Source organism: Macaca nemestrina, chromosome 1 (assembly GCF_043159975.1).
Source record: "Macaca nemestrina isolate mMacNem1 chromosome 1, mMacNem.hap1, whole genome shotgun sequence".
NCBI classification, from domain to species: Eukaryota; Metazoa; Chordata; class Mammalia; order Primates; family Cercopithecidae; genus Macaca; species Macaca nemestrina.
The window spans coordinates 155746927-155772515 of NC_092125.1; the positions used below are offsets into that span (position 1 = coordinate 155746927).

General features: G+C 41.6%; 1 protein-coding gene across 11 annotated transcripts in view; it reads right to left on the minus strand.

Annotated features, from left to right (window-relative positions):
• Positions 1–25589, minus strand: part of LOC105482686 (mitoguardin 1) — a 102340-nt gene that overhangs the window by 68794 nt on the left and 7957 nt on the right. For 9 of the 11 annotated variants that reach the window (XM_011742918.2, XM_011742914.3, XM_011742921.3 and 6 more), the window contains 3 exons: positions 7372–7549; positions 4843–4979; positions 1389–1515 (listed from right to left, as the gene is read on the minus strand). In XM_011742918.2, the coding sequence (XP_011741220.1) occupies positions 1389–1515; positions 4843–4979; positions 7372–7549 (442 nt within the window). Of the gene's footprint in view, positions 1–1388; positions 1516–3396; positions 3630–4842; positions 4980–7371; positions 7550–25589 lie in introns of those variants that run through there. The other 2 variants (XM_071090864.1, XM_071090863.1) reach the window with 2 other exon arrangements.

Consider the following 25589-nt stretch of genomic DNA (forward strand, 5'->3'; position numbering starts at 1 on the left):
CAAGTCAAGAAATACTGAGATGTGAAACACAGAAGGCCTCTTTCTATTTAAAATTGTTTTCTGGATATAACAATACAAATGATAGCTAGGTAAAACATATTTAGTAAAGTGAATTCTGATAGATTCATTACATAACAGTCAACAGATTAGGTGAAGATAGTGTAGTAGGCTGAATAATGGTCACCCAAAGATCAGGTCCTAATTCCTAGAATAAGTAAATGTTACCTTATAAATAAAGGTAACATCTTACATCTTTGTAGATGTAATTAAGAATCCCAACACAGGGAGATTATCCTAGTTTATCTGGTGGACCCTAAATCTAATCAAAAGTGTCCTTACAAGAGAAGGGTGGCTGGGTGAGGTGGCTCATGCCTGAAATCCCAGCACTTTAGGAGGCTGAGGCGGGTAAATCACCTGAGCTCAGGAGTTCAAGACCAGCCTGGCTAACATGGTGAAACCCCGTCTCTACTAAAAATACAAAAAATTAGCCAGGGGTAGTGGTGCACACCTATAAGCCCAACTACTTGGGAGGCTGAGGCATGAGAATCACTTGAACCTGGGAGATGGAGGTTGCAGCGAGCCAATGTTGCACCACTGCACTCCAGCCTGGGCAACAGAGTGAGACTCTGTCTTAAAAAAAAAAAAAAAAAGGGAGAGACAGAGAGAGATAGGGAGATTTGATACACACAGAAGAGAATGTGACACGGAGACAAAGGTAGACACTGGAATGATGTGGCCACGAGCCAAACAAAGTTGGAAGCCACCAAAAGCTGGAAGAGGCCAGGAAAAGATTCTCCCCTGCCTCCAGAGAGAGCATGGCTCTACTGACTTCTTGATTTCAGCCCAGTGATAATGAACTTCTAGCGTCCAAAACTCTGAGTGAATAAATTTCTGTTGTTTTAATTTTGTTGTATTAGTTTAATACAATGTATAATGTTATGAAGACCAGATACAACGGATATAAGAACATTTAAAATTATAGTTGCTTCTCTTAGAACAATTCACTGTTCTTTAATTTCAACTTACCATTGACGACGGTGGCTCATGCCTGTAATCCCAGTACTTTGGGAGGCTGAGGCAGGCAGATTGCTTGAGCTCAGGAGTTCAAGACCAACCCAGCAACATGACAAAACCTCATCTCTACAAAAATGTTTTAAAAATTTAGCTGGGCATGGTGGCATGCACCTGTGGTCCCAGCTACTCAGGAGGCTGAGGTGGGAGGATCACTTGAGGCCAGGAGGTTGAGGCTGCAATGAGCAGTAATTGGGCCACTGTACTCCAGCCTGGGAGACAGAGCAAGACCCTGTCTGTCTCGATAAATAAAAAACAAAAACAAAACAAATTAAATGTGAGCACAATATCTTAAAATGTTATCATCTCATTCCTACCCATTAAGTATAAGTTCTCTGGAGTAGTCACAGGAATATTAACAAGTTTAATATCATCTTCATCTGCTTTGTCCCAGGAATTAGAATTGCCACAGGCGCAGCTATGACAAGAATTGACACTCTGGACCTGAAATTAAGATGGACAGAAGTTACTTCAAATCTCTCTCATGATAATATGTTGTGATCTTTCATATTTACAAATTACTTTTATAAATCCTATTAGTGGTAAGACAATCCAGGTAATTTCCACATGAAGAAATAATTCTGATGATATTCAATCAGACTTAGAAATCACGACTCTTAGAAATCACGACTCTATTATAAGCCTGTTTGCTCAAAAATACACAAGTAGAATAATATTTTGAATGTAAATCACTTATTTCCATCAGAAATCAGGCAGTTATGTTTATATCATGTATTGTTTTAAGCATTCGCTTATAAATTTTATCTATACATACTTTGATTTAAGCTAGCTAGCTTATTTTTCTTTTAGAATGTTTTACAATGCTGACTCTCTGCTAAATGAGACCTAAAATAAAAAAGCCACTATCATCTTTGTAAATGCCCTTTACTAGCAAGGTCCACTGAACAAATCATTTCAATCACCTCTATGCAGGTGATTCTCAAATCCCTAATCCCAGTTCTGTCCTAATTCCAGTTCAGTTTTGAGAAATCTAAGCCCACATTATCATTTGCCTTTTAGGTGACTCCATTTGGCTTTTCTGCTGGCATCTGACACTTTTGACATAACAACATCTGGGTCAATGATGGACTGCATATACAACAGTCAACCCTATTGTAAAATTACAAAATTGTATTTTTACTGTACTTTTCCTATGTTCAGAGATGTTTAGATACACAAATACCATTGTGTTCCAACTGCCTACATTATTCAGTACAGTAGCATGTGATACAGATTTGCAGCCTAGGAGCAACAAGTTACAACATACAGCCTACAGATTATGCTGCTTCTGAAATGAAGAGTAAAATATTCATCTAATTAATTAGAGTGGTATTTGAATGGTCTACTGTAACCAGTATAAAAATACTGGCAACTATGCTAAATTTATGTTTTTGTTAAATTGTAAGATTTAACAAAAGAGGAATGACGTGTTCAGTTAGGCAAGTACAGTACAGTGATTCTAAAGACTTGTTATACTATTATCCTGAAATTCGCCTTATCTACTTCTAGTCAACAAGGGCTTCAACTTTCAATTGAGGAAATTCAGATGAGGCACTTCGCAGACACTGAGGAAATCCACATTACAGAACAGGCATATTCTGGCCAGGCGCAGTGGCTCACGCCTGTAATCCCAGCACTTTGGAGGCTGAAACAGACAGATCATTTGAGGTCAGGAGTTCGAGACCAGCCTAGGCCAACATGGTGAAACCATGTAAATACAAAAACTAGCCAGATGTGGTGGCGCATGCCTATAATCCCAGCTACTCGGGAGGCTGAGGCAGGAGAAGCACTTGAACCTGGGAGGTGGAGGTTGCAGTGAGCCAAGATCACACCACTGCCCTCCAGCCTGGGCAATAGGGTGAGACTCCATCTCAAAAAAAAAGAAACAAAAAAAAAGAAAAGAAAAGAAAAAAAGAAAAAAGAATAGGTATATTCCATCAATACACTGCCAAAAAGAAAAAAAAAGAAAAAACAATAGGCATATTCTCCATTATGCTGCTTGGTTTCACAGAAGAACTGAAAGTCTGCAGGCCTTTGATCTAGCTGTTCCTATCCTAGAAGAACCTTTAAAACTTTAGTACATTTTTAGGCATTACAGAATAGTACAGCTATAGATTCCAATGAAATATGGAAGCAAGGTACAGAATAGAATATGGTGTTCTATAAACTATGAAGAAAAAATGAATACAGGCCAGGCACGGTGGTTCATGCCTGTAATCCTAGCAATTTGGGAGGCTGAGGTGGGTGGATCACCAGGTCAGGAGTTCCAAGACCAGCCTAGCCAACATGGTAAAACCCCATCTCTATTAAAAATACAAAAATTACCGGGGCGTGGTGGCACATGCCTGTAATCCCAGCTACTTGGGAGGCTGAGGCAGGAGAATCGCTTGAACCCAGGAGGTGGAGGTTGCAATGAGCTGAGATCATGCCACTGAGCTCCAGCCTGGGCGACAGAGCGAGACTTCATCTCAAAAGAAACAAAAAGAAATTGTTAATGTTGTTTATCTCCATGGAGGGGAAGTGAATGGATCAGGAACACTATTTTTTTTTATTTCAATTTCATTTCATCATTTCCATTTCATTTCATTTCATTTCATTTATTTCATTTCATTTCATTTCATTTCATTTCATTTCATTTCAGACAAGGTTTCGCTACATTGCCCAGGCTGTCTTCGAACTCCTGGACTGAACTGATGTTGCCTCAATCTTCTGAATAGCTGAGACTATAGGTACCACCATAGCACCCAGCTCTCACTGTATATTCTTTTGCCTGTTCTATATTTAATAGCAGGTACATATTCTACCCATTTTTTAAATTAATGTTTAAATCACATTCAATTTAAACAAATACTAACTTCATTCCTCACTTGTCAATCAGCATTAATATTAATGCTCCAAATAAAGATGGGCAGCCTCCTGCTTGTCATTCAATACCGTATTAATGATCCAAAAAAGGAGGTGAAGAACCTCACACTTGGCTTCAGCAAACCAAATACTTTCATCTAAGTAGGCTCATCAAGTGATTACTGTGGTCCAGCACAAAGTCTGGCTGCATTGTCCAGCTTCTTGCAGAACAGCTAATTTTTTTTAATGACTCTTTTTAATTTTAATTTTTGATATTTGTGGATCTATGGTAGGTGTATATATTTACGGGGTACATAACACATTTTGATATATACAACGTGTAGTGATCACATCAGGGTAAATGGGGTATCCATCACCTTTAAGCATTTATCCCTTATTCGTGTTATAAACAATCTAATTATACTCTTTTTGTTATTTTTTAATGTATAATAAATTATGTCGACTGCAGTCACCCTGTTGTGTTATCAAATACTAGATCTTATTTATTCTATCTGCCTATATTTTTGTACCCATTAACCATTCCACTTCCCCTCCACCCCCCATTACCTTTCCCAGCCTCTGGTAACCATCACTCTACTCTCTATCTCCATGAGTTCAATTGTTTTAATTTTTAGCTCCCACAAATAAGTGAAAACAAGAACATCTAATTTTGAAGCAATACTTCCACATCAACACCATTTTCACAGGACCCCATGAGACCACATCACTTATTCAAATAAACCTAGAACCAAATTGACTGAATAGTCAGCAAAAAGGTACTTTATTTGCCTAAACAAAGCAGATTTAATCAGATGATTTCTTAAGATTATTTCCATACTAAGAACTATAAGTATATGACACTTAAACTAATAGATCCTAAGATATATAAACAAAAATTTTTTAAATTAATATTTTTTCTGTACTTACGGAGGCCAAACTCTGTGCAGAACCCGAATATTTACTGAAAAGTCCTCCATTAGCATAGTTACAAGCTTGAGATCCTTTGTCTTTGGTAGAACTTAAAGATAATGTCAAATTCTGTCGGCTACTGGAACAACTTGAACCTATCACATAAACATACTGATATTAAAAGTATCAATAATGCCAATGATAAATTTCAGGTAAAAATTTCAGAGTTTATAATATATTCATCCAGAAAGCTCCTAATTTTAAAACACACATCACTCAATTGTGTAAATTATTAAATGTACACCATTATTAAAATCTAAATCTTTATATAATCTTTTTTTAACACTGCTAAAATCGCTTCTGAAATGAAGAATAGAATGTTTACCTAATAAATTAGGATGGTATTTGAATGGTCTATTGTAATCAGTATAAAAATACTGGTGACTATGTTAAACTTACAATTTTATTAAACTGTAAATTTAACAAAATACAGGCATTTCCTTTTCTGAATTACATCAAAACCTTACCCGTATCTCATTGCATTGTGATTAGTTATACTTCTGTCTTTTCTACTCATCTATCAATTCTTCTAAGGCAGACATTATATCTTAGTCTTTTGTTTTTTCTTTTTTTGAGAAAATATCTCACTCTGTCACCCCGGCTGGAGTGCAGTGGTGCAATCACGTCTCACTGCAGCACTGACCTCCGGGGTCAGGTGATCCTCCCACTTCAGCCTCCTGAGTAGCTAGGACTACAACAGACATGTGCCACCACACCTAGCTAATTTTTTTACTGTTACTTTTGTAGAGATGTAATCCCACTATGTTGCCCAGGCTGGTTTAAACTCCTGGGCTCAAGCCATCCTCCTGCTTTGGCCTCCCAAAGTGCCGGTATTACAGTAATGAACCACCGTGCCCGGCCTTAGTTTTTCTTTTTTTCTTTTCTTTTTTTTTTTTTTTTTGAGACGGAGTCTCGCTCTGTCTCCCAGGCTGGACTGCAGTGGCCGGATCGCAGCTCACTGCAAGCTCCACCTCCCGGGTTTACGCCATTCTCCTGCCTCAGCCTCCCGAGTAGCTGGTACTACAGACGCCCGCCACCTCGCCCGGCTAGTTTTTTTGTATTTTTTAGTAGAGACGGGGTTTCACCGTGTTAGCCAGGATGGTCTTGATCTCCTGACCTCGTGATCCGCCCGTCTCGGCCTCCCAAAGTGCTGGGATTACAGGCTTGAGCTACCGCGCCCGGCCCTTAGTTTTTCTTAATGCAGCAGTTAAGACGTTCCTGGATTTAAACCCGGGCACTTATAAATTATATGATCTTGGGCAAGTCACTTAGCTTTTGCATATCTCAGTTTTCTTTATGTAGAAAATAGAAACAATAACAAGACTACAGTCCTAATTCATAGGATTGCTGTAAAGTTAAATAAAGCACTGAATATATGGCACTTGTCTGAGACCTAATAAAATCTTAGCAAGTGACAGCAATCATTACTGTTGCAATGTTCACTGTACTTGGTACAAAATGTCACTCATTAACTGTATGCTGGACAGTTGAATCACAAAAGCATACCACACACTCACTAAATAATAAAAAACTAAGAAACTCAGCATGCTTAAGAAATTATTTTTATTCATACGATATCTTTTTTTTTTTTTTTGAGACAGAGTGTTGCTCTGTGGCCCAGGCTGGAGTGCTGGAGTGCAGTGGCATGATCTCAGCTCACTGCAAGCTCCGCCTCCCTGGTTCACGCCATTCTTCTGCCCCAGCCTCCCCAGTAGCTGGGACCACAGGCGCCTGCCACTATGCCTGGCTAATTTTTTGTATTTTTTAGCAGAGACGGGGTTTCACTGTGTTAGCCAGGATGGTCTCGATCTCCTGACCTCGTGATCCACCCGCCTCAGCCTCCCAGAGTCCTGGGATTACAGGCGTGAGCCACCGCGCCCGGCCTCATACGATATCTTTAACAAAACTTAAAGATCCTTTAAAAGACAGCAATTTACTTCTTGAATTCTACACGCTAAGGAAATAGACAACGATATGCAAAATAAGAAAAACACAAACATCCTAAAGGGAACAATGGGGAAATGATTAAATTGGGGTACATTCGTACAAATTAACACTAGTTATATATTAAAAATGATAGCACAGAGGGATATTTATTGATCTGGAAAGACATTCTTACACACTGTCAAATATCTTAAAAGCAGGTTATAAAATGTCTGATCACAATTTTACTTAAAATACATAAACAATTTACTTGTATATAACATTTTATGTCTCATTATGACATTTAAATGCAAATATAAGTGGACTGATATACGTGAAAGTATTATCAGTAGTTTTTTCTGGGTACCAGAATGTTAAGTAATTTTAATTTTTTTCTTTTTGCTTATCTACATTTTCTAATCTTTCTAAAATAAATCTGTATTACTTTTGAGTTAAATAATAGGAAGAAAATTCTGGAGACTTAAAGACCGAAATCACTGTATTGCAGTTATGATTTACACATAAAATTCCTTTTGTACACTTAATTCAACTATTTCCACATACCTTTGTCTGATGCTGCTCTTTTAGTGTACTCAAGTATGAGGTGCTCTGGTTCCCATGGTAATATTTTTCCTTTCTTCTTTCCACGTTTTCTTTTAAAGTGATGGGCCAGAAAAATTACAGATATAGCACTCACTGCAGTTACCACAAACAACTTTTTAGCCACTGGAGAAAATTTGATCTGGAAAAGATGCAGTTAAAATTGAAAAACATCTCTTTAATTTGTTCAGTTAAAAGAAGGACCTAATAACTAAACTCACTCTTAATCCAACCTATTTCTAACTACTAACAAGAGAATATCATTTTACTCTTTCAATGACAAGCTAGCCCAATTTTACTTTTTAAAAATATTTTAAAATGTTGTAATTTATTACTCACTACTCTGAAGATTTCAGGTAAACAATATTACTCCAAAGTCAATGGGAGCAGAAAATAATTCAACCCCATTAATATTTTTTGAGCAATTAAGGATTAATTCACACAACTGAATCTTCTGTCTGAATCACAGCAAGATTTTTAATTACATGGATGATTAAATTAAACTGAGCTTTTAAAAAAACTATCTGGAAATCTGAGGAAATAGAAGCTAAATCAATTTCTAAATACTTTCTAAATAAGCCATTTTATTCACGAATTATTTAACAAATATTTCTTCAGAATCTCAAAGTACCAGGACTGTGTTATGAATTAAAATCTTACTGTAATTCTATTCTATGAGCACATAATAAGTGCCTACAACCAATCAGGAAGCACTAGATATATGGAGGTCACAGATTTTGCATTCTGCATATGCTTGTCTATTTCCCTCAAGCAGTGTGCTAATAGTGGAGACAGATACGTTGGCAAATAATTACAGCACAATGTGATAAATACAGTTATACAAGTACTAAGTTATATAAGTACAACATCAGAGCAAGAAGTGATTAACTTTATCTTGGGAGACAAATACTATTAAATAACTGAAAGCAAAGGAATTCTAAAATAAAGCTAAGGCTTGGAATGTAGAGAGCTGGAAAGAATGTCACTTCCAACCTTCTAACACCAAAATAAAGTATTCTGACTCCATCAGAATACGGAGATCAGAGGGCAACCAATTGCCCCTAAACTAATGAGACAGGCATTTGCAGAGAGATAAGACATTAGCATTGGCTTACATGGACAAAACACAGCAGAACATTAGCAAGAAGAGGTCAGCAAGCATGGTTTCAAAACTGGTAGAGAAAGAACATACTGTTGAGAGGTGGGAGAGAGGTGCTGCAAATGTAGGTGAAATCCACACCTTTTCTGCATATCTTATCAACAAAAATCACCAGGCACTCATAGAAAATACTGAAAGAGTCCTACAAAAGTCTCCCTAATGGTACAGAGGGAGGGAAACAGTAGCTTCTGTGGAGAGCATGAACCAGCACCAGAACCTTTCTCCTCTATCCCCATTAAAGAACAAAAGCCTTAAACTGTGGATGCATCTTTAACTTTAGAGAGAAATTTATGCCATTAAATGCTTATATTAAAAAGGGAAAGATATAAAATCAGTAATCTAAGCTTTCGACTTAAGAAAAAAAGAAGTACAAATTCAACCTAAAACAAGCAGGAGATAGGAAGCATTATAAAGATTAAAGCAGAAACCAATAAGACCAACAGCTGGTTTTTTTGGAAGGAAAACTAATAAAACCTCTAGCCAGTCTCATTAAGAAAAAAAAGCAAGAATGACACAAATTACCAAAATCAGAAAAAAAATTGGAGGAGTCATCACTTCAGACCTCACAAAGGTCTGTAAAAAGGATTCTATAAACAATTCTATGTCCATAAATTCAAATTCTTTGAAAGACAAAATGAAAACTCACTTGGAAAAAAAAAAAAAAGGTAACATGAGCAGTTAAATATCTATTAAAGAAATTGAATAGGTAGTGAAAAATCTTCCAACAAAGAAAACTGAAGGCCAAATTATATCAAGTAGTTAAAGAAGAAACAGTATCAATTTCACACAATGAGGATACTTCCCAATCATATTATCAATCTAGTCCAGATGCTGTTTGACTTTTGATGGAGTTATAGCCCAATAAATCCATCCTAAGTTGAAAACATAAGTCAAAAATGGATTTAATAAACCCAACCTACCAAACATCATGGCTTAGCCTATCTTAAACATACTCAGAACACTTATTAACACATCAGCTACAGTTGGGCAAAATCACGTAACACAAAGCCTCTTTTATAATAAAGTCTTAAATATCTCATGTAATTTATTGAATACCATACATTACGTCAAATTTGCAATGGTTGTGCATCATCATAAAGTCAAAAAATTGTTAAGTTGGGGACAGTTAATATCAAAGCCAGACAAAGACATCACAAAAAATAAAACTATAGGTTAAAATCCCTCACTGATAGATGCAAAAAACTTCCACAAAATATTAACAAATAAAATTCATCAATATATTAAAAAGTATATAAATAACCAAGTGGTATTCATCCTAGGAATGCAAATCTGGTTCAACATTTAAAAATCAATGTAACTTACCATAATATCAACTAAAGAAAAGTCATAATATTATCTCAACAGACATGAAAAGAACACTTTAAAATATTCAACATCCATTTATGATTACTTAAAAACTCCCAGCAAATTAGGAATAGAAGGTGTAGTAGGTTGAATAGTGTCCCAGAATGATTCATGTCCACCTGGAATGTCAGAATGTGATCATATTTGAAAATAGGGTCTTTGCTGATATAATTAAGGTAACAATTCAGATGAGACCATATTGCCCTCAATCCAATGACAGTATCTTTGTAAACCATAAATACACAAAGGGAAAGGCCATGTAAAGAGACTGAAGTTATGCTGTGATATGGTTTGGCTGTGTCCCCACCCAAATCTCATCTTCAATTGTAGCTCCCATAATTCCCACATGTTGTGGGTTGGCCCCAGTGGGAGATAACTGAATCATGGGGGCAGTTTCCCCCATACTGTTCTCATGGTAGAGAATAAGTCTCACAAGATCTGATCCTTTTATAAGGGAAACCCTTTCACTTGGCTCTCACTTCTCTCGTCTGCCACCATGTAAGACTCGACTTTTGCCTTCCACCATAATTGTGAGGCCTCAACCAGCCACGTGGAACTGTGAGTCCATTAAACCTCTTTTTCTTTATGAATTACCCAGTCTCAGGTATGTCTTTATCAGCAGAGTGAGAACAGACTAATCCATGCTGCTACAGTCAACAATGTCTGGAGTCACCAGAAGCTGGAAAAGGCAAGGAAGGATTCTCCCCTAGAACCTTCAGAGGAAGTGTGGCTCTGCTACACTGTGATTTCATCCTCCATAACTAAAAAATTAAATTTCTATTGTTTTAAGTCACCAAGTTTGTAGTAATTTGTTATGGTAACTCTAGGGTACTAACACAAAAGGGAAATTCCTCCATCTGATAAAGGGTATTTATTTTTAAAACTTTTTTTTTTTTTTTTTTTTTTTTTGAGACGGAGTCTCGCTCTGTAGCCCAGGCTGGAGTGCAGTGGCCGGATCTCAGCTCACTGCAAGCTCCGCCTCCCGGGTTCACGCCATTCTCCGGCCTCAAGCCTCCCGAGTAGCTGGGACTACAGGCGCCCGCCACCTCGCCCGGCTAGTTTTTTGTATTTCTTAGTAGAGACGGGGTTTCACCGTGTTAGCCAGGATGGTGTCGATCTCCTGACCTCGTGATCCGCCCGTCTCGGCCTCCCAAAAGTGCTGGGATTACAGGCTTGAGCCACCGTGCCCGGCCTATTTTTAAAACTTTTAGCTAAGATCATGCTTAATGGTGAAAGACTAAATGCTTTCTTCATAAGATCATGAACAAGGCAAGGATGTCATTTTACCAATGTCATATTAGAAGTACCAGCCAGGCCGGGCGCGGTGGCTCAAGCCTGTAATCCCAGCACTTTGGGAGGCCGAGACGGGCGGATCACGACGTCAGGAGACCGAGACCATCCTGGCTAACACGGTGAAACCCCGTCTCTACTAAAAAATACAAAAAACTAGCCGGGCGAGGTGGCGGGCGCCTGTAGTCCCAGCTACTCGGGAGGCTGAGGCAGGAGAATGGCGTGAACCCGGGAGGCGGAGCTTGCAGTGAGCTGAGATCCGGCCACTGCACTGCAGCCTGGGTGACAGAGCGAGACTCCGTCTCAAAAAAAAAAAAAAAAAAAAAAGAAGTACCAGCCAGTACAAAAAGTTAAGAAACAGGAATAAATGGAATACATATTAGAAAGGAAGAAGTAAAACTATTCACAGATGATACAGCTATCTATATAGAAAGTTCCAGGCCGGGCGCGGTGGCTCAAGCCTGTAATCCCAGCACTTTGGGAGGCCGAGGCGGGTGGATCATGAGGTCAGGAGATCGAGACCATCCTGGTTAACACGGTGAAACCCCGTCTCTACTAAAAAATACAAAAAATTAGCCGGGCGCGGTTGTGGGCGCCTGTAGTCCCAGCTACTCGGGAGGCTGAGGCAGGAGAATGGCGTGAACCTGGGAGGCGGAGCTTGCAGTGAGCTGAGATCCGGCCACTGCACTCCAGCCCGGGCGACAGAGCGAGACTCTGTCTCAAAAAAAAAAAAAAAAGGAAAGTTCCAAAGAATCTACAAAAAAGCTCCTATAACTAGTAGGTAAGTTTCACAAGATAACAGAATATAAAGTCAATATACACTATCAACTGTATTCCTACATAACAGCAATAAGCAACTGGAATTTGAATTTTAAAAAGTAATGCTGTTTATAATAGCATCAAGAAAAAGAAAAGGAAAATATTAGAGCTAAATCTAATAAAATCTGTGCCAGATAACAATGAAACACAAAAGATATCAAAGAAGATAAAAGGAGAGAGACATCATATTCATGGATTATAGGAATTTTTCTCTCCAATTTGATCTATATAAACAACATAATCCAAACAAAAAACACAGAAAAATTTTTTGTAGATACTGATAAGCCTATTTTTAAAAAATTAAGAAAAGGCAAAGGAACTAAAAGAACCAAAACAAGTTTAAAAAGAACAAAGTTGTAGTACTCACACTAGCTGAATTCAAGACTTAACTATAAAGCAACAGGCAATACAGTGTGGATGAATAGATTAATACAATAGAATAGACAGCCTGCAAGAAACACACACAAACATACAGTCAATCCATTTTTGTCAAAGGTAGAAAGAACATTCAAAGAAGAAATTTCTAGAAGAAAACACAGGAGAAAATATGTCTGACCTCATAATCACCTAAAATCAGAAACAACCTGGATGCCTTTCAATAGGTGAACAGATAAACTGTGGTACACTCATACATTGGAATGTAACTCATCAACAAAAAAGAACAAACTATTCAGACAAACAACAATGTGGATGAATTTCAAATGCATTACGCTAAAAGGAAAAAGCCAATTTCAAAAGATTATATGTTGTATAATTCCATTTATATGACATCTGTGGGTAAAGATAAAACTATAGGGACAGAAAACATCAAAGGCAGCTAGGGGTCAGAGGTAACTACAAAGGGGCAGCACAGGGGAACTGGGGATGAAGAACTGTTCTATTTGGTGCTGTGGTGATGGACACATGACTGCACAGCTGTAAAAACACACAGAACTGGACACAACAAAGAATAAATTGTGCTCCATGTCAATTGAAAAAAAAATCAACCAGGATATGGGATCACAGATGGATCCCAAGATAAACCGCAGGCTGTGAAAAGTAAAACAAACTTTGTTCCAAATGAAGCACATTGAAGGGCGTGAGGAAGAAAGGTGCTGACCTAAGTGACAGTGTTTTGCCTGGATATTGTAAGGCTACTGACAAAAAGAGTTAAACATGGGGTCGTTTGGCCGGGCGCAGTGGCTCATGCCTATAATCCCAGCACTTTGGGAGGCCGAGGCAGGCGGATCACGAGGTCAGGAGATCGAGACCATCCTGGTTAACACGGTGAAACCCCGTCTCTGCTAAAAATACAAAAATTAGCTGGGCGTGGTGGCGGGCGCCTGTAGTCCCAGCTACTTGGGAGGCTGAGACAGGAGAATGGCATGAACCCGGGAGGCGGAGCTTGCAGTGAGCCGAGATCGTGCCACTGCACTTCAGCCTGGGCGATGAGCAAGACTCCATCTCAAAAAAAAAAAAAAAAAAAAAAAAAGAGTTAGACATAAACATTGTAACCTATTGGTAAATTTGTTTCTCAAAAGAGTACTGGGGCCAAGTGCAGTGGTACTCACCTGTAGTCTCAGCTATTTGGGAGGCTGAGGCAAGAGAATAACTTGAGCCCAGGGGTTGGAAGTTGCAGTGAGCTACTGTCTCACCACTGCACTCCAGCCTGGGTGACAAAGTGAGACTCCATCTCTTTAAAAAAAAAAAAAAAAAAAGGCCAGGCGCGGTGGCTCACGCCTGTAATCCCAGCACTTTGGGAGGCCGAGACGGGCGGATCACGAGGTCAGGAGATCGAGACCATCCTGGCTAACACGGTGAAACCTCGTTTCTACTAAAAAATACAAAAAACTAGCCGGGCGAGGTGGCGGGCGTCTGTAGTCCCAGCTACTCGGGAGGCTGAGGCAGGAGAATGGCGTAAACCCGGGAGGCGGAGCTTGCAGTGAGCTGAGATCCGGCCACAGCACTCAAGCCCAGGCGACAGAGCGAGACTCTGTCTCAAAAAAAAAAAAAAAAAAATTAAGGCCAGGCGCGGTGGCTCACGCCTGTAATCCCAGCACTTTGGGAGGCCGAGGCGGGTGGATCACCAGGTCAGGAGATCGAGACCATCCTGGCTAACACGGTGAAACCCCATGTTTACTAAAAATACAAAAAAATTAGCCGGGCATGGTGGCAGCCACCTGTAGTCCCAGCTACTCAGGAGGCTGAGGCAGGAGAATGGCGTGAATCCAGAAGACGGAGCTTGCAGTGAGCCGAGATCGCGCCACTACACTCCAGCCTGGGCGACAGAGTGAGACTCGATCTCAAAAAAAAAAAAAAAAAAGAGTAGTATTGGGGTGCCAATTCAAGTCATAATTGATCCAACTAGGAATGCTAAAATGAAACCTCTGTTGTTGGACTGAAGTCAGAAGTATCAATATGACCAGCACTTTGGGAGGCCGAGGTGGGTGGATAGCTTGAGGTCAGGAGTTCCAGACCAGCCTGGCCAACATGGTGAAACCCCGTCTCTACTAAAAATACAAAAAAAAATTAGCCAGGCATGATGGTGCACACCTGTGATCCCAGCTACTCAGGAGGCTGAGGCAGGAGAATCGCTTGAACCCAGGAGGCAGAGGTTGCAGTAAGCGGAGATCGTGCCACTGCACTCCAGCCTGGGCGACAGAGTGAGATTCTGTCTCAAAAAAAAAAAAAAAAGAAAGAAAGTAATATACCAGGCCCGGCATGGTGGCTCACACCTCTGGGAGGCCAAGGTGGAGAGATCACTCAAACTTGAGCCGGAGTTTGAGACCAGCCTGGGCAACATGGTGAAGCTCCATTTCTAACAAAAATACAAAAATTGGCAGGGTATGGCAGTGGGCACCTATAGTCCTAGCTACTTGGGAGGCTAAGGTAGGGGGACCACTTGAGCCAAGGGGTTTGAGACTGCAGTAGAACATGACTGTGCCACTGCACTCCTGCCTGGGCAACAGAGCAAGAAACTAGCTCAAAAAAAAAAAATAAGTAAGAAAAAAAGAAAAGAAAAGAAATATTCTAAGTAATAAATGTAGAAGTAATGAAGGAAATAGGAAATCACCAATAAACACTTCAGTAACAACTGCTGGCTGGGCGCAGTGGCTCACACTTGTAAATCCCAGCACTTTGGGAGGCCAAGGCAGGTGGACCACCTGAGGTCAGCCATTCAAGACCAGCCTGACAAGTATGGTGAAACCCCATCTTTACTAAAAATACAAAAATCAGCTGGGTGTCGTGGCATACGCCTGTAGTCCCAGCTACTCGGGAGGCTGAGACAGGAGAATTGCTTGAACCTGGGAGGCGGAGGTTGCAGTGAGCTGAGATCACGCCACTGCACTACAGCCTGGGGGACAGAGCAAGAAGAGTCCATCAAAAAAAAAAAAAAAAAAAAAAAACAAAACCTGAAGGCAGCATCAAAATAAGTACTAAAGTTAGTGGGCAAAAATTTAAGGAGAATCAAAATGTCCTATAGTGTCAAAGTATCTACCTCCAAACTTCTTATTTACCACAGAGAAAAAGTGGAAAAGTGTGGCAGACACATCCTTAACTAAATGATCAAGGGGTGTGTGTGTGTGCCTTTTTTCAAAAGACAGGGTCTCGCTTGGTTGCCCAGGCTAGCATGCAGTGTATGATCACAGCTCACTAGAGCCTTAAACTCCAGGGCTCAAGCGATCTTCCCACGTTAGCATCCAGAGTAGGTGGGACTGCAGACATGCATCACCGTGTTCAAGTAATCCTTCCACCTTGTCATCCCAAAGTGCTGGGATTATAGGAATGAGACACCATGCCTGACCAGTGATCAAAGCTACTATCACCAGTAACAAGGCACACAGACATCATCATGTATCCCGATATTGTGACATCTTGCCAAAAATGCATAACCTGAATCTAACCCTGAGAAAACATTAGACAAACTCAACTGAGGGACATTCTGCAAAATACCTAACCTATATATTTCAAAAGCAGCAGGTCATATAAACCAAGGAAAACTGAAAGAACTGTCATAGATTGGAGAAGACTAAGGAAACTTGACAACTAAATGCAATGTGGGAACCTAGATAAGATCCTGAAGGACGTAAGGTGGAAAAAAATAATAAAACCTAAATAAAGTCTATAGTATAGTTAAGATTACTTACAAAATTAAGATTACAATGTTAATCTTAGTTTTGATGATTGTATTAGAGTTATAACAGACATTAATATAAAGATGTTAATACAAAGCATATACGAGAACTCTATGTACAATCTTTGCAACTCTTTGGTAAATAAAATTCTTTCAAAATAAAAGTTTAAAGCCAGGCGCAGTGGCTCATGCCTGTAATCCCAACACTTTGGGAGGCTGCGGCAGGTGGATCACTTGAGGTCAGGAGTTCCAGACCAGCCTGGCCAACATGGTGAAACCCCATCTCTACAAAAAATAATAAAAAAATTAGCTGGGTGAGGTGGCGCACACCTGTAATCTCAACCACCTGGGAGGCTGAGGCACAAGAATCGCTTGAACCCAGGAGGTAGAGGTTGCAGTAAGCTGAGATCGTGCCACTGCACTCCAGCCTGGGCGACAGAGCGAGACTCCGTCTCAAAAAAAAAAAAAATCAAGATAAAATTTTAACAAAGCGGCCAGGCACAGTGGCTCACGCCTGTAATCCTAGCACTTTGGGAGGCTGAGTTAGGCAGATCACTTGAGGTCAGGTAGATCAACCTGGGCAACGTGGTGAAACCCCATCTCTATTAAAAAATACAAAAAAAAAAAAATTAGCCGGACATGGTGGTGCATGCCTGTAGTCCCAGCTACTCAGGAGGCTGAGGCATGAGAATCACTTGAGCCCAGGAGGCAGAGGTTGCAGTGAGCCAAGATTGTGCCACTGCATTCCAGCCTGGGTGACAGAGGGGATCTTTTCTCAAAACAAACAAACAAACAAAAAAAAAACAAGCAAAAAACCAAACAAACAAAAAAACCTCTCAGGATTCAACAGTAAAAAAAGCAAACAGGCTGGCCACCATGGCTTATGCCTATAATCCGAGCACTTTGGGAGGCCAAGGCAGACAGATTGCTTGAGCTCAGGAGTTTCAGACCAACCTGGGTAACATGGTGAGACCCCATCTCTACAAAAAATATAAAAATTAGCCAGGCCTGGTGGTGCATGCCTGTGGTCACAGCTAACGAGGAAACTAAAGTGAGAGAATTACTTGAGCCCAGAAGATTGAGGCTACAATGAGCCAATATAATACCACTGCACTCCAGCCTGGGCAACAGAGAGAGACCCTGTCTTAAAAAAAAAAACCGGCCGGGTGCTGTGGCTCATGCCTGTAATCCCAACACTTTGGGAGGCCGAGGCAGGCAGATCACCTAAGGTCAGGAGTTCAAGACCAGCCTGGCCAACACGGTAAAACCCCATCTCTACTAAAAATACAAAAATTAGCCAGGCGTGGTGGCACATGACAGGCATGTGCCAGCTATTCGGGAGGCTGAGGCAGGAGAATCACTTGAACCCAGGAGGCAGAGGCTGCAATGAGCCAAGATCACATCACTGCACTCCAGCCTGGGCTACAAGGGTGAGACTCCATCGCAAAAAAAAAAAAAAAAAAGGCCGGGCGCGGTGGCTCACGCCTGTAATCCCAGCACTTTGGGAGGCCGAGGCGGGCGGATCACAAGGTCAGGAGATCGAGACCACGGTGAAACCCCGTCTCTACTAAAAATACAAAAAATTAGCCGGGCGCGGTTGTGGGCGCCTGTAGTCCCAGCTACTCGGGAGGCTGAGGCAGGAGAACGGCGTGAACCCGGGAGGCGGAGCTTGCAGTGAACCGAGATCGCGCCACTGCACTCCAGCCTGGGCGACAGAGCGAGACTCCGTCTCAAAAAAAAAAAAAAAAAAAAAAAAAAAAAAAACCTGCAAACAATCCAATTTAGAAAACAGGCAAAGGATATGAAGAGACATTTCATTTCATTGAAGATGATACAGAGACGGCAAACACACAAACACAAGATGTTCAACATCATTAGCCTATTGGGAAATGCAAATTAAGACCACAGTGAGATGCCAGTACAAAACTATTAGTGTAACTGAGTATTTCAGCTTAGAAATGCATTTTAAAACTTTTTTCCTCCTCTTTCTCTAGTCTTAAGATGTAACCTTTTTTTTTTTTTGAGACGGAGTCTCGCTGTGTCTCCCAGGCTGGAGTGCAGTGGCGTGATCTCGGCTCACTGCAAGCTCCGCCTCCCGGGTTCACGCCATTCTTCCGCCTCAGCCTCCCAAGTAGCTGAGACTACAGGCGCCCGCCACCACGCCCGGCTAGTTTTTTGTATTTTTAGTAGAGACGGGGTTTCACCATGTTAGCCAGGATAGTCTCGATCTCCTGACCTCGTGATCCACCCGCCTCAGCCTCCCAAAGTGCTGGGATTAGAGGCTTGAGCCACCGCGCCCGGCCAAGATGTAACCTTGAAACAAACTATAGAAACTTTGTGTCCTTAGTCTTAAAATATGGCCTTGAAATGTTCTCTGAAACTCTGCTCCCTTCTCTTTCCCACCAGACACTCCCTTGCACCATGCACACTTATCTAACTGCATGCTTGTTAAGAAATTCCAGGGGCTACAACAACCCAGGCAAAAAGGCCCAGCTGTGGAATGAATTCTCCTCCACAGGGAGATTACCTCAAAACTGATAATCTATAACTCAGCAGCAAATAAAATGGCACCAGCCTGCACTCCAGGCAGACAATAATTCGAGATAGTCCTTGGAACAACACATGGGAACCTGCATCCTATGTTACTCCCACATTTCCCCTACCAAGTCTCGTCTTTTTAAACCCCTTCCCTCAGCCTAACACTTGAAATGGTCTTTTGGAGACATAAGCCTAGCCTTTCCCAACTGCTAGCATTTCCATAAAGTTGCTTTCCTTTCACCACTCTTTCCTTCTCATGTTTTGGTCCTCAAGCAGTGAGCAGCCAGACTTTTGTTCAGTTATATTAGACCATTTAAAAGAATTAATTTGAAGTGACAATACCAAATGCTGCTGAGAATATGGGAAAACTGGATTTCTCATACTTTGATGGTAGTAATGTAAAATGATACAGCCAATAATTAATTTTGCCACTGCATTCCAGCCTGGGTGACAGAGGGGATCTTTTCTCAAAAAAGATCCCTCTTCGGGCCGGGCGCGGTGGCTCAAGCCTGTAATCCCAGCACTTTGGGAGGCCGAGACGGGCAGATCACGAGGTCAGGAGATCAAGACCATCCTGGCTAACACGGTGAAACCCCGTCTCTACTAAAAAATACAAAAAACTAGCCGGGCGAGGTGGCGGGCGCCTGTAGTCCCAGCTACTCGGGAGGCTGAGGCAGGAGAATGGCGTGAACCCGGGAGGCGGAGCTTGCAGTGAGCTGAGATCCGGCCACTGCACTCCAGCCTGGGCGACAGAGCGAGACTCCGTCTCAAAAAAAAAAAAAAAAAAAAAAGATCCCTCTTCTCAGTGATCCTCTCTTCTCAGCCTCCTCAGCTAGGACTATAGGCACCTACCACCATGCCCAGCTTATATTTATTTTTATTTCTGTAGTGACAGGGTCTCACTATATTGCCCAGGCTGGTCTCAAACTCCTGGTCTCAAGTGATCTCCCAAAGTGCTGGGATTACAGGGATAATTTCTTTAAAAACTAAGTATTAGGCCAGGCGCAGTGGCTCATGCCTGTAATCCCAAAACTTTGGGAGGCTGAGGAGGGTGGATCACTTGAGGTCAGGAGTTCAAGACCAGTCTGGCCAACATGGTGAAACCCTGTCTTTACTAAAAATACAAAAATTGGCCAGGCATGGTGGTGTGCACCTGTAATCCCAGCAAATCAGGAGGCTGAGGCACAAGAATCGCTTGAACCCAGGAGACTGAGGTTGCAGTGAGCCGAGATCGCACCACTACACTCCAGTCTGGGTGATAGAGCAAGACTCTGTCTCAAAAAAAAAAAAACTTAAATATCTACTTCTGAGCATTTATCCTAGAAAAATGAAAACACGTCCACACAAACACCTACAAACAAATGTTCAAAGCAGGTTTATTTTGTAATATTAAATGACCCTCGATAAGTGAATGGTTAACAAATTATAGTACATCCATACATACCATGGAGTACAAAATAAAAAGGAAAAAACTGTTAATACATTCAACAGCTTTGCTGGATCTCAAGGGCATTATGCTGGGTTGAAAAAGGCCAATTTCAGCCGGGCGCGGTGGCTCACGCCTGTAATCCCAGCTCTCAGGGAGGCAGAGGCGGAAGGATAGCTTGAGCCCAGGAGTTCGAGACCTGCCTGGGTAATATAGCAAGACCCCGTTCTCCACAAAAAGGAAAAAAGAAAAAAAAAGAAAAGAAAAAGGCCAATTTCAAAAGGTAACAGCCTGTATGATTCCATTTATATAGCTTTTTTTTTTTTAAGAGGGTCTTGCTCTGTTGCCCAGGCTGGAGTACAATAATGCAATCAGAGCTCAATACATCCTTGAAATTCTGGGCTCAAGTGATCCTCTCTTCTCAGCCTCCTCAGCTAGGACTATAGGCACCTACCCACCAGCTATTTCTGTAGTGAGAGGGTCTGTCACTACAGGCTGGTCTCAAACTCCTGGTCTCAAGCAATCCCCCAAAGTGCTGGGATTACAGGGATAAGCCATTGTTCCCAGCCTGATATAGCAGTCTTGAAATGACAAAACTATAGATGGAAAAAAAAAGTAAAAAAACCAAAAAAACAAACAAAAAAAACTATAGATGGAAAACAGATTAGGGTTCACCAGGGATTAGGAATGGTGCCAGGGCCGGGCACAGTGGCTCACACCTGTAATCCCAGCACTTTGGGAGGTTGAGGCAGATGGATGACTTGAGGTCAGGAGTTTGGGACCAGCCTGGCCAACATGGTGAAACCCTATCTCTACCAAAAATACAAAAGATTAGCCAGGCGTGGTGGCGGGCACCTGTAACTCAGCTACTCAGGAGGCTGAGGCAGGAGAATCGCTCTGGGAGGTGGAGGTTGCAAGTGAGCCAAGATCGCACCATTGCACTCCTGCCTGGGCAACAGGAGCAAAACTCCGTCTCAAAAAAAAAGGAATGGCCGGGCGCGGTGGCTCAAGCCTGTAATCCCAGCACTTTGGGAGGCCGAGACGGGCGGATCACGAGGTCAGGAGATCGAGACCATCCTGGCTAACACGGTGAAACCCCGTCTCTACTAAAAAAATACAAAAAACTAGCCGGGCGAGGTGGCGGGCGCCTGTAGTCCCAGCTACACAGGAGGCTGAGACAGGAGAATGGCGTAAACCCGGGAGGCGGAGCTTGCAGTGAGCTGAGATCCGGCCACTGCGCTCCAGCCTGGGCGACAGAGCGAGACTCCGTCTCAAAAAAAAAAAAAAAAAAAAAAAAAAGGAATGGTGCCAGAAAAAAAGGTGTGGGCTGGGCGCGGTGGCTCACGCCTGTAATCCCAGCACTTTGGGAGGCCAAGGCGGGTGGATCACCAGGTCAGGAGATCAAGACCATCCTGGCTAACACGGTGAAACCCCATCTCTACTAAAAACACAAAAAATTAGCCGGCGTGGTGGCAGGCGCCTGTAGTCCCGCTACTCGGGAGGCTGAGGCAGGAGAAAGGTGTGAACCCGGGAGGCAGAGTTTGAAGTGAGCTGAGATCGTGCCACTGCACTCCAGCCTGGGTGACAGAGCAAGATTCGGTCTTAAAAAAAAAAAAAAAAAAAAAAAAGGTGTGAGTATGATTTTAAAAAGGATGCAAGAGGTAAATATTTATGGTATAGAAGAGTTCTGGATCTTGACAGAGGCTGTGGCTACATAAATCTATGCATATGGTAAAATGGCATAGAATTATATACATACATTATCACTGTCAATTTCTTGATTGTGATATTGTACCTATAGTCATATAAAATGTAACCACTGGAGGAAATGAGATAAAAGGTACACTGGGCCTCACTGTATAATTTTTGCAACTTCCTGTGAATCTGTAATTATTTCAAAATAAAGTTTTAAAAAATAGGCTGTACCAACCTAGTTTCTAATCCAGAATAATTCAAACCAAAGAACTTTTGGGAGAGTTTTATGATTGGATTGTTTTCCTTCTCACAACTACTCAATGTAATCTGAATTGACTCATGGTACCTAGTTTGGTGTCTTTATCATTTTACACTAAAGGGATCCTTGAAGAAGTGGTTGATTCCAGGTATAGAGCAGGAGAAGTACAAGATGAGCCTGTGCCATTTTATACTAGATAGCAAGGATTACCAGGGCTTTATCAAGAACACTCAGGAACCAACTTGAATAGACTCTCACTGGCCAAATATGAGATCATTTGGGCATAAATAAGAATAAATAAATGCAATGGTTTAAAACATCAAATACAATTAAATCCATGAGATCAAAATGATTTTTTAAAAACTTTCATTGATGGGCTGTGAAGGATACTACAGAACCATCTTGTTATTTTAAAATCTGGTTAAAGGCTGGGCGCGGTGGCTCAAGCCTGTAATCCCAGCACTTTGGGAGGCCGAGGCGGGTGGATCATGAGGTCAGGAGATCGAGACCATCCTGGCTAACATGGTGAAACCCCGTCTCTACTAAAAATACAAAAAACTAGCCGGGCGTGGTGGCGGGCGCCTGTAGTCCCAGCTACTCGGAGGCTGAGGCAGGAGAATGGCGTGAACCTGGGAGGCGGAGCTTGCAGTGAGCCGAGATCGCGCCACTGCACTCCAGCCTGGGTGACACAGCGCGAGACTCCGTCTCAAAAAAAATAAAATAAAATAAAATAAAATCTGGTTAAAAAAGAGAGAGAGAGAGAGAAAGTCAAGCACAGTGGCTCACACCAGTTATCCTAGCACTTTGGGAGGCCAACGCGGGAGGATCACTTGAATCCAGGAGTTTGAGACCAGCCTGGGCAACATGGTAAAACCCTGTCTCTACAAAAAATTTAAAAATTTAGCTGGGCATGGTGGCACACGCCTGTAGTACGAGCTACTCGGGAGGCTAAGGTGGAAGGATCACCTGAGCCTGGGAGGTTTCAGCTGCAGTGAGTCATGACTGTACCACTGCATTCCAGCCCAGGCAACAAAGCAAGATCTTGTCTCAAAAACAAACAAACAAAAGCAACCCCTCCCCCCAATTCCATTTAGATTATTATCAAAAAGAATACAATACATAGGAATTAACCAAATATGTGAAAGACTTCTATGATTTAAAAATACATATATATATTGCTGAAAGAAATTAAAGAAAACATGAATAAACAGAAACACATCCCATGTTCATGGATTAGAAGACTTAACATTGTTAAGAGGTCAATACCACTAAAAGCAATCTACAGATTTAATGCAATCTCTATCAAAATCCCAATGATTTTTTGGCAGAAATAGAAAAACCCATCCTAAATGTCATATGGAATCTCAAGGGACTTAGAATAGCCAAAATAAACTTGAAAAAGAAGAACAAAGCTGGAAGACTCACACTTCCTAATTTCAAAACTTACTATAAAGCTACAGTAATCAAAACAGTATGGTACTGGCATCAGTACCATATGAAATGGTATAAAATATATGAAATATATTTGAAATATATGAAAGATATATGAAATAAACTCTCACATATATCGTCAAATGATTTTCGACAAGGGTGCAAGATCATTCAGTAGGAAATGGACAGTTTTTTCAACAAATGGTATGGGGAAAACTGCACCCTTACCTAATAATACATACAAAAATTAACTCAAAATGGACTGAAGACCTAAATATAAGTCCTAAAATCCTAAGAAGCTTCACAACATTGGATTTGGCAATGACCTCTTAAATATGACAACAAAGACACAGGCAACAGAAAAAGATAGACAAACTAGACTTGATGAAAATTTTTAAATTTTGCACATCAAAAGACACTATCAACAGAATAAAAAAGTAATTCACAGGGCCAGGCATGGTGGCTCACACCTGTAATCCCAGCACTTTGGGAGGCCGAGGCAGGCAGATCACTTAAGGTCAGGAGTTCAAAACCAGCCTAGCCAACATAGTGAAACCCCGTCTCTACTAAAAATACAAAAATTAGGCCAGGTGTGGTGGCTCACGCTTGTAATCCCAGCACTTTGGGAGGCCAAGGCAAGAGGCTCACTTGAGGTCAGGAGTTGAAGACCAGCCTGGCCAACATGGTGAAACCCTGTCTCTACTAAAAATACAAAAATTAGCCGGGTGTGCTGGCATATGCCTGTAATCCCAGCTACTTGGGAAGCTGAGGCAGGAGAACTGCTTGAACCCAGCAGGCAGAGGTTGCAGTGAGCCGAGATCACGCCATTGCACTCTAGCCTGGGTGAAGAAGCGAGACTCTTTCTAAAAAATATATATATACACACAAAAATTAGCCAGGCATGGTGGCAGGCACCTGTAATACCAGCTACTTGGGAGGCTGAGGCAGGAGAATTGCTTGAATCCAGGAAGCAGAGGTTGCAGTGAGCCAAAACTGCACCATTACACTGCAGTTTGGGTGACAGAGTGAGACTCCATCTCAAAGAAAAAAAAAAGTAATTCACAGAATTCGAGAAATATTTGGAAATCATATAACTAATAAGGAATTAATATCCAGACTATACAGAGAACTAAAACTCAACAAGAACAAAAATTTCAAAAATGGGCAAAGGGGCCAGGCACAAGTGGCTCACACCTGTAATCCCAGCACTTTGGGAGGCGGACGCGGGTAGATCACCTGAGGTCAGGAGTTCCAGACCAGCCTGGCCAGCATGGCCAAACCCTGACTCTATTAAAAATACAAAAGTTAGCCGGGCATAGTGGTGGGCGCCTGTAATCTCAGCTACTCTGGAGGCTGAGGCAGGGAGAATTGCTTGAACCCAGGAGGCGGAGGCTGCAGTGAGCAGTGAGATTGCACCACTGCATTCCAGCCTGTGCAACAGAGTGAGATTCTGTCTCAAAAAAAAAAAAAAAAAAAAATGAGCAAAGGACTAAAATACACATTTCTCCAAAGGATATATACAAATGGCCAATAAGCATATGAAAAGATGCTCAACATCATCAGGGAAATACAAATCAAAACCAGAAGGATATACTACCTTTGATATGGTTTGGCTGTGTCCCCATCCAAATCTCATCTTGAATCCCATGTGTTGTAAGAGGGACCCAGTGGGAGGTAACTGAATCATGGAGACAAGTCTTTCCCTTGCTGTTCTCAAGACAGTGCATAAGTCTCACGAGATCTGATGGTTTGATAAGGGGAAACCCATTTCATTTGGCTCTCTCTCTCTCGAGGCTGCCATGTGAGACGTGCCTCTCACCTTCCACCATGACTGTGAGGCCTCCTCAGCCACATGAAACTGTAAGTCCAATAAATCTCTTTCTTTTGTAAATTGCCCAGTCTCAGGTATGTCTTTATTGGCAGCATGTAAATGGACTAATACAGTAGACTGGTACCAGTAGAGTGGGGTGCTGCTGAAAAGATACCCAAAAATGTGGAAGTGACTTTGGAACTGGATTAACAGGCAGAGGTTCAAACAGTTTGGAGGGCTCAGAAGAAGACAGGAAAATGTGGGAAAGTTTGGAAC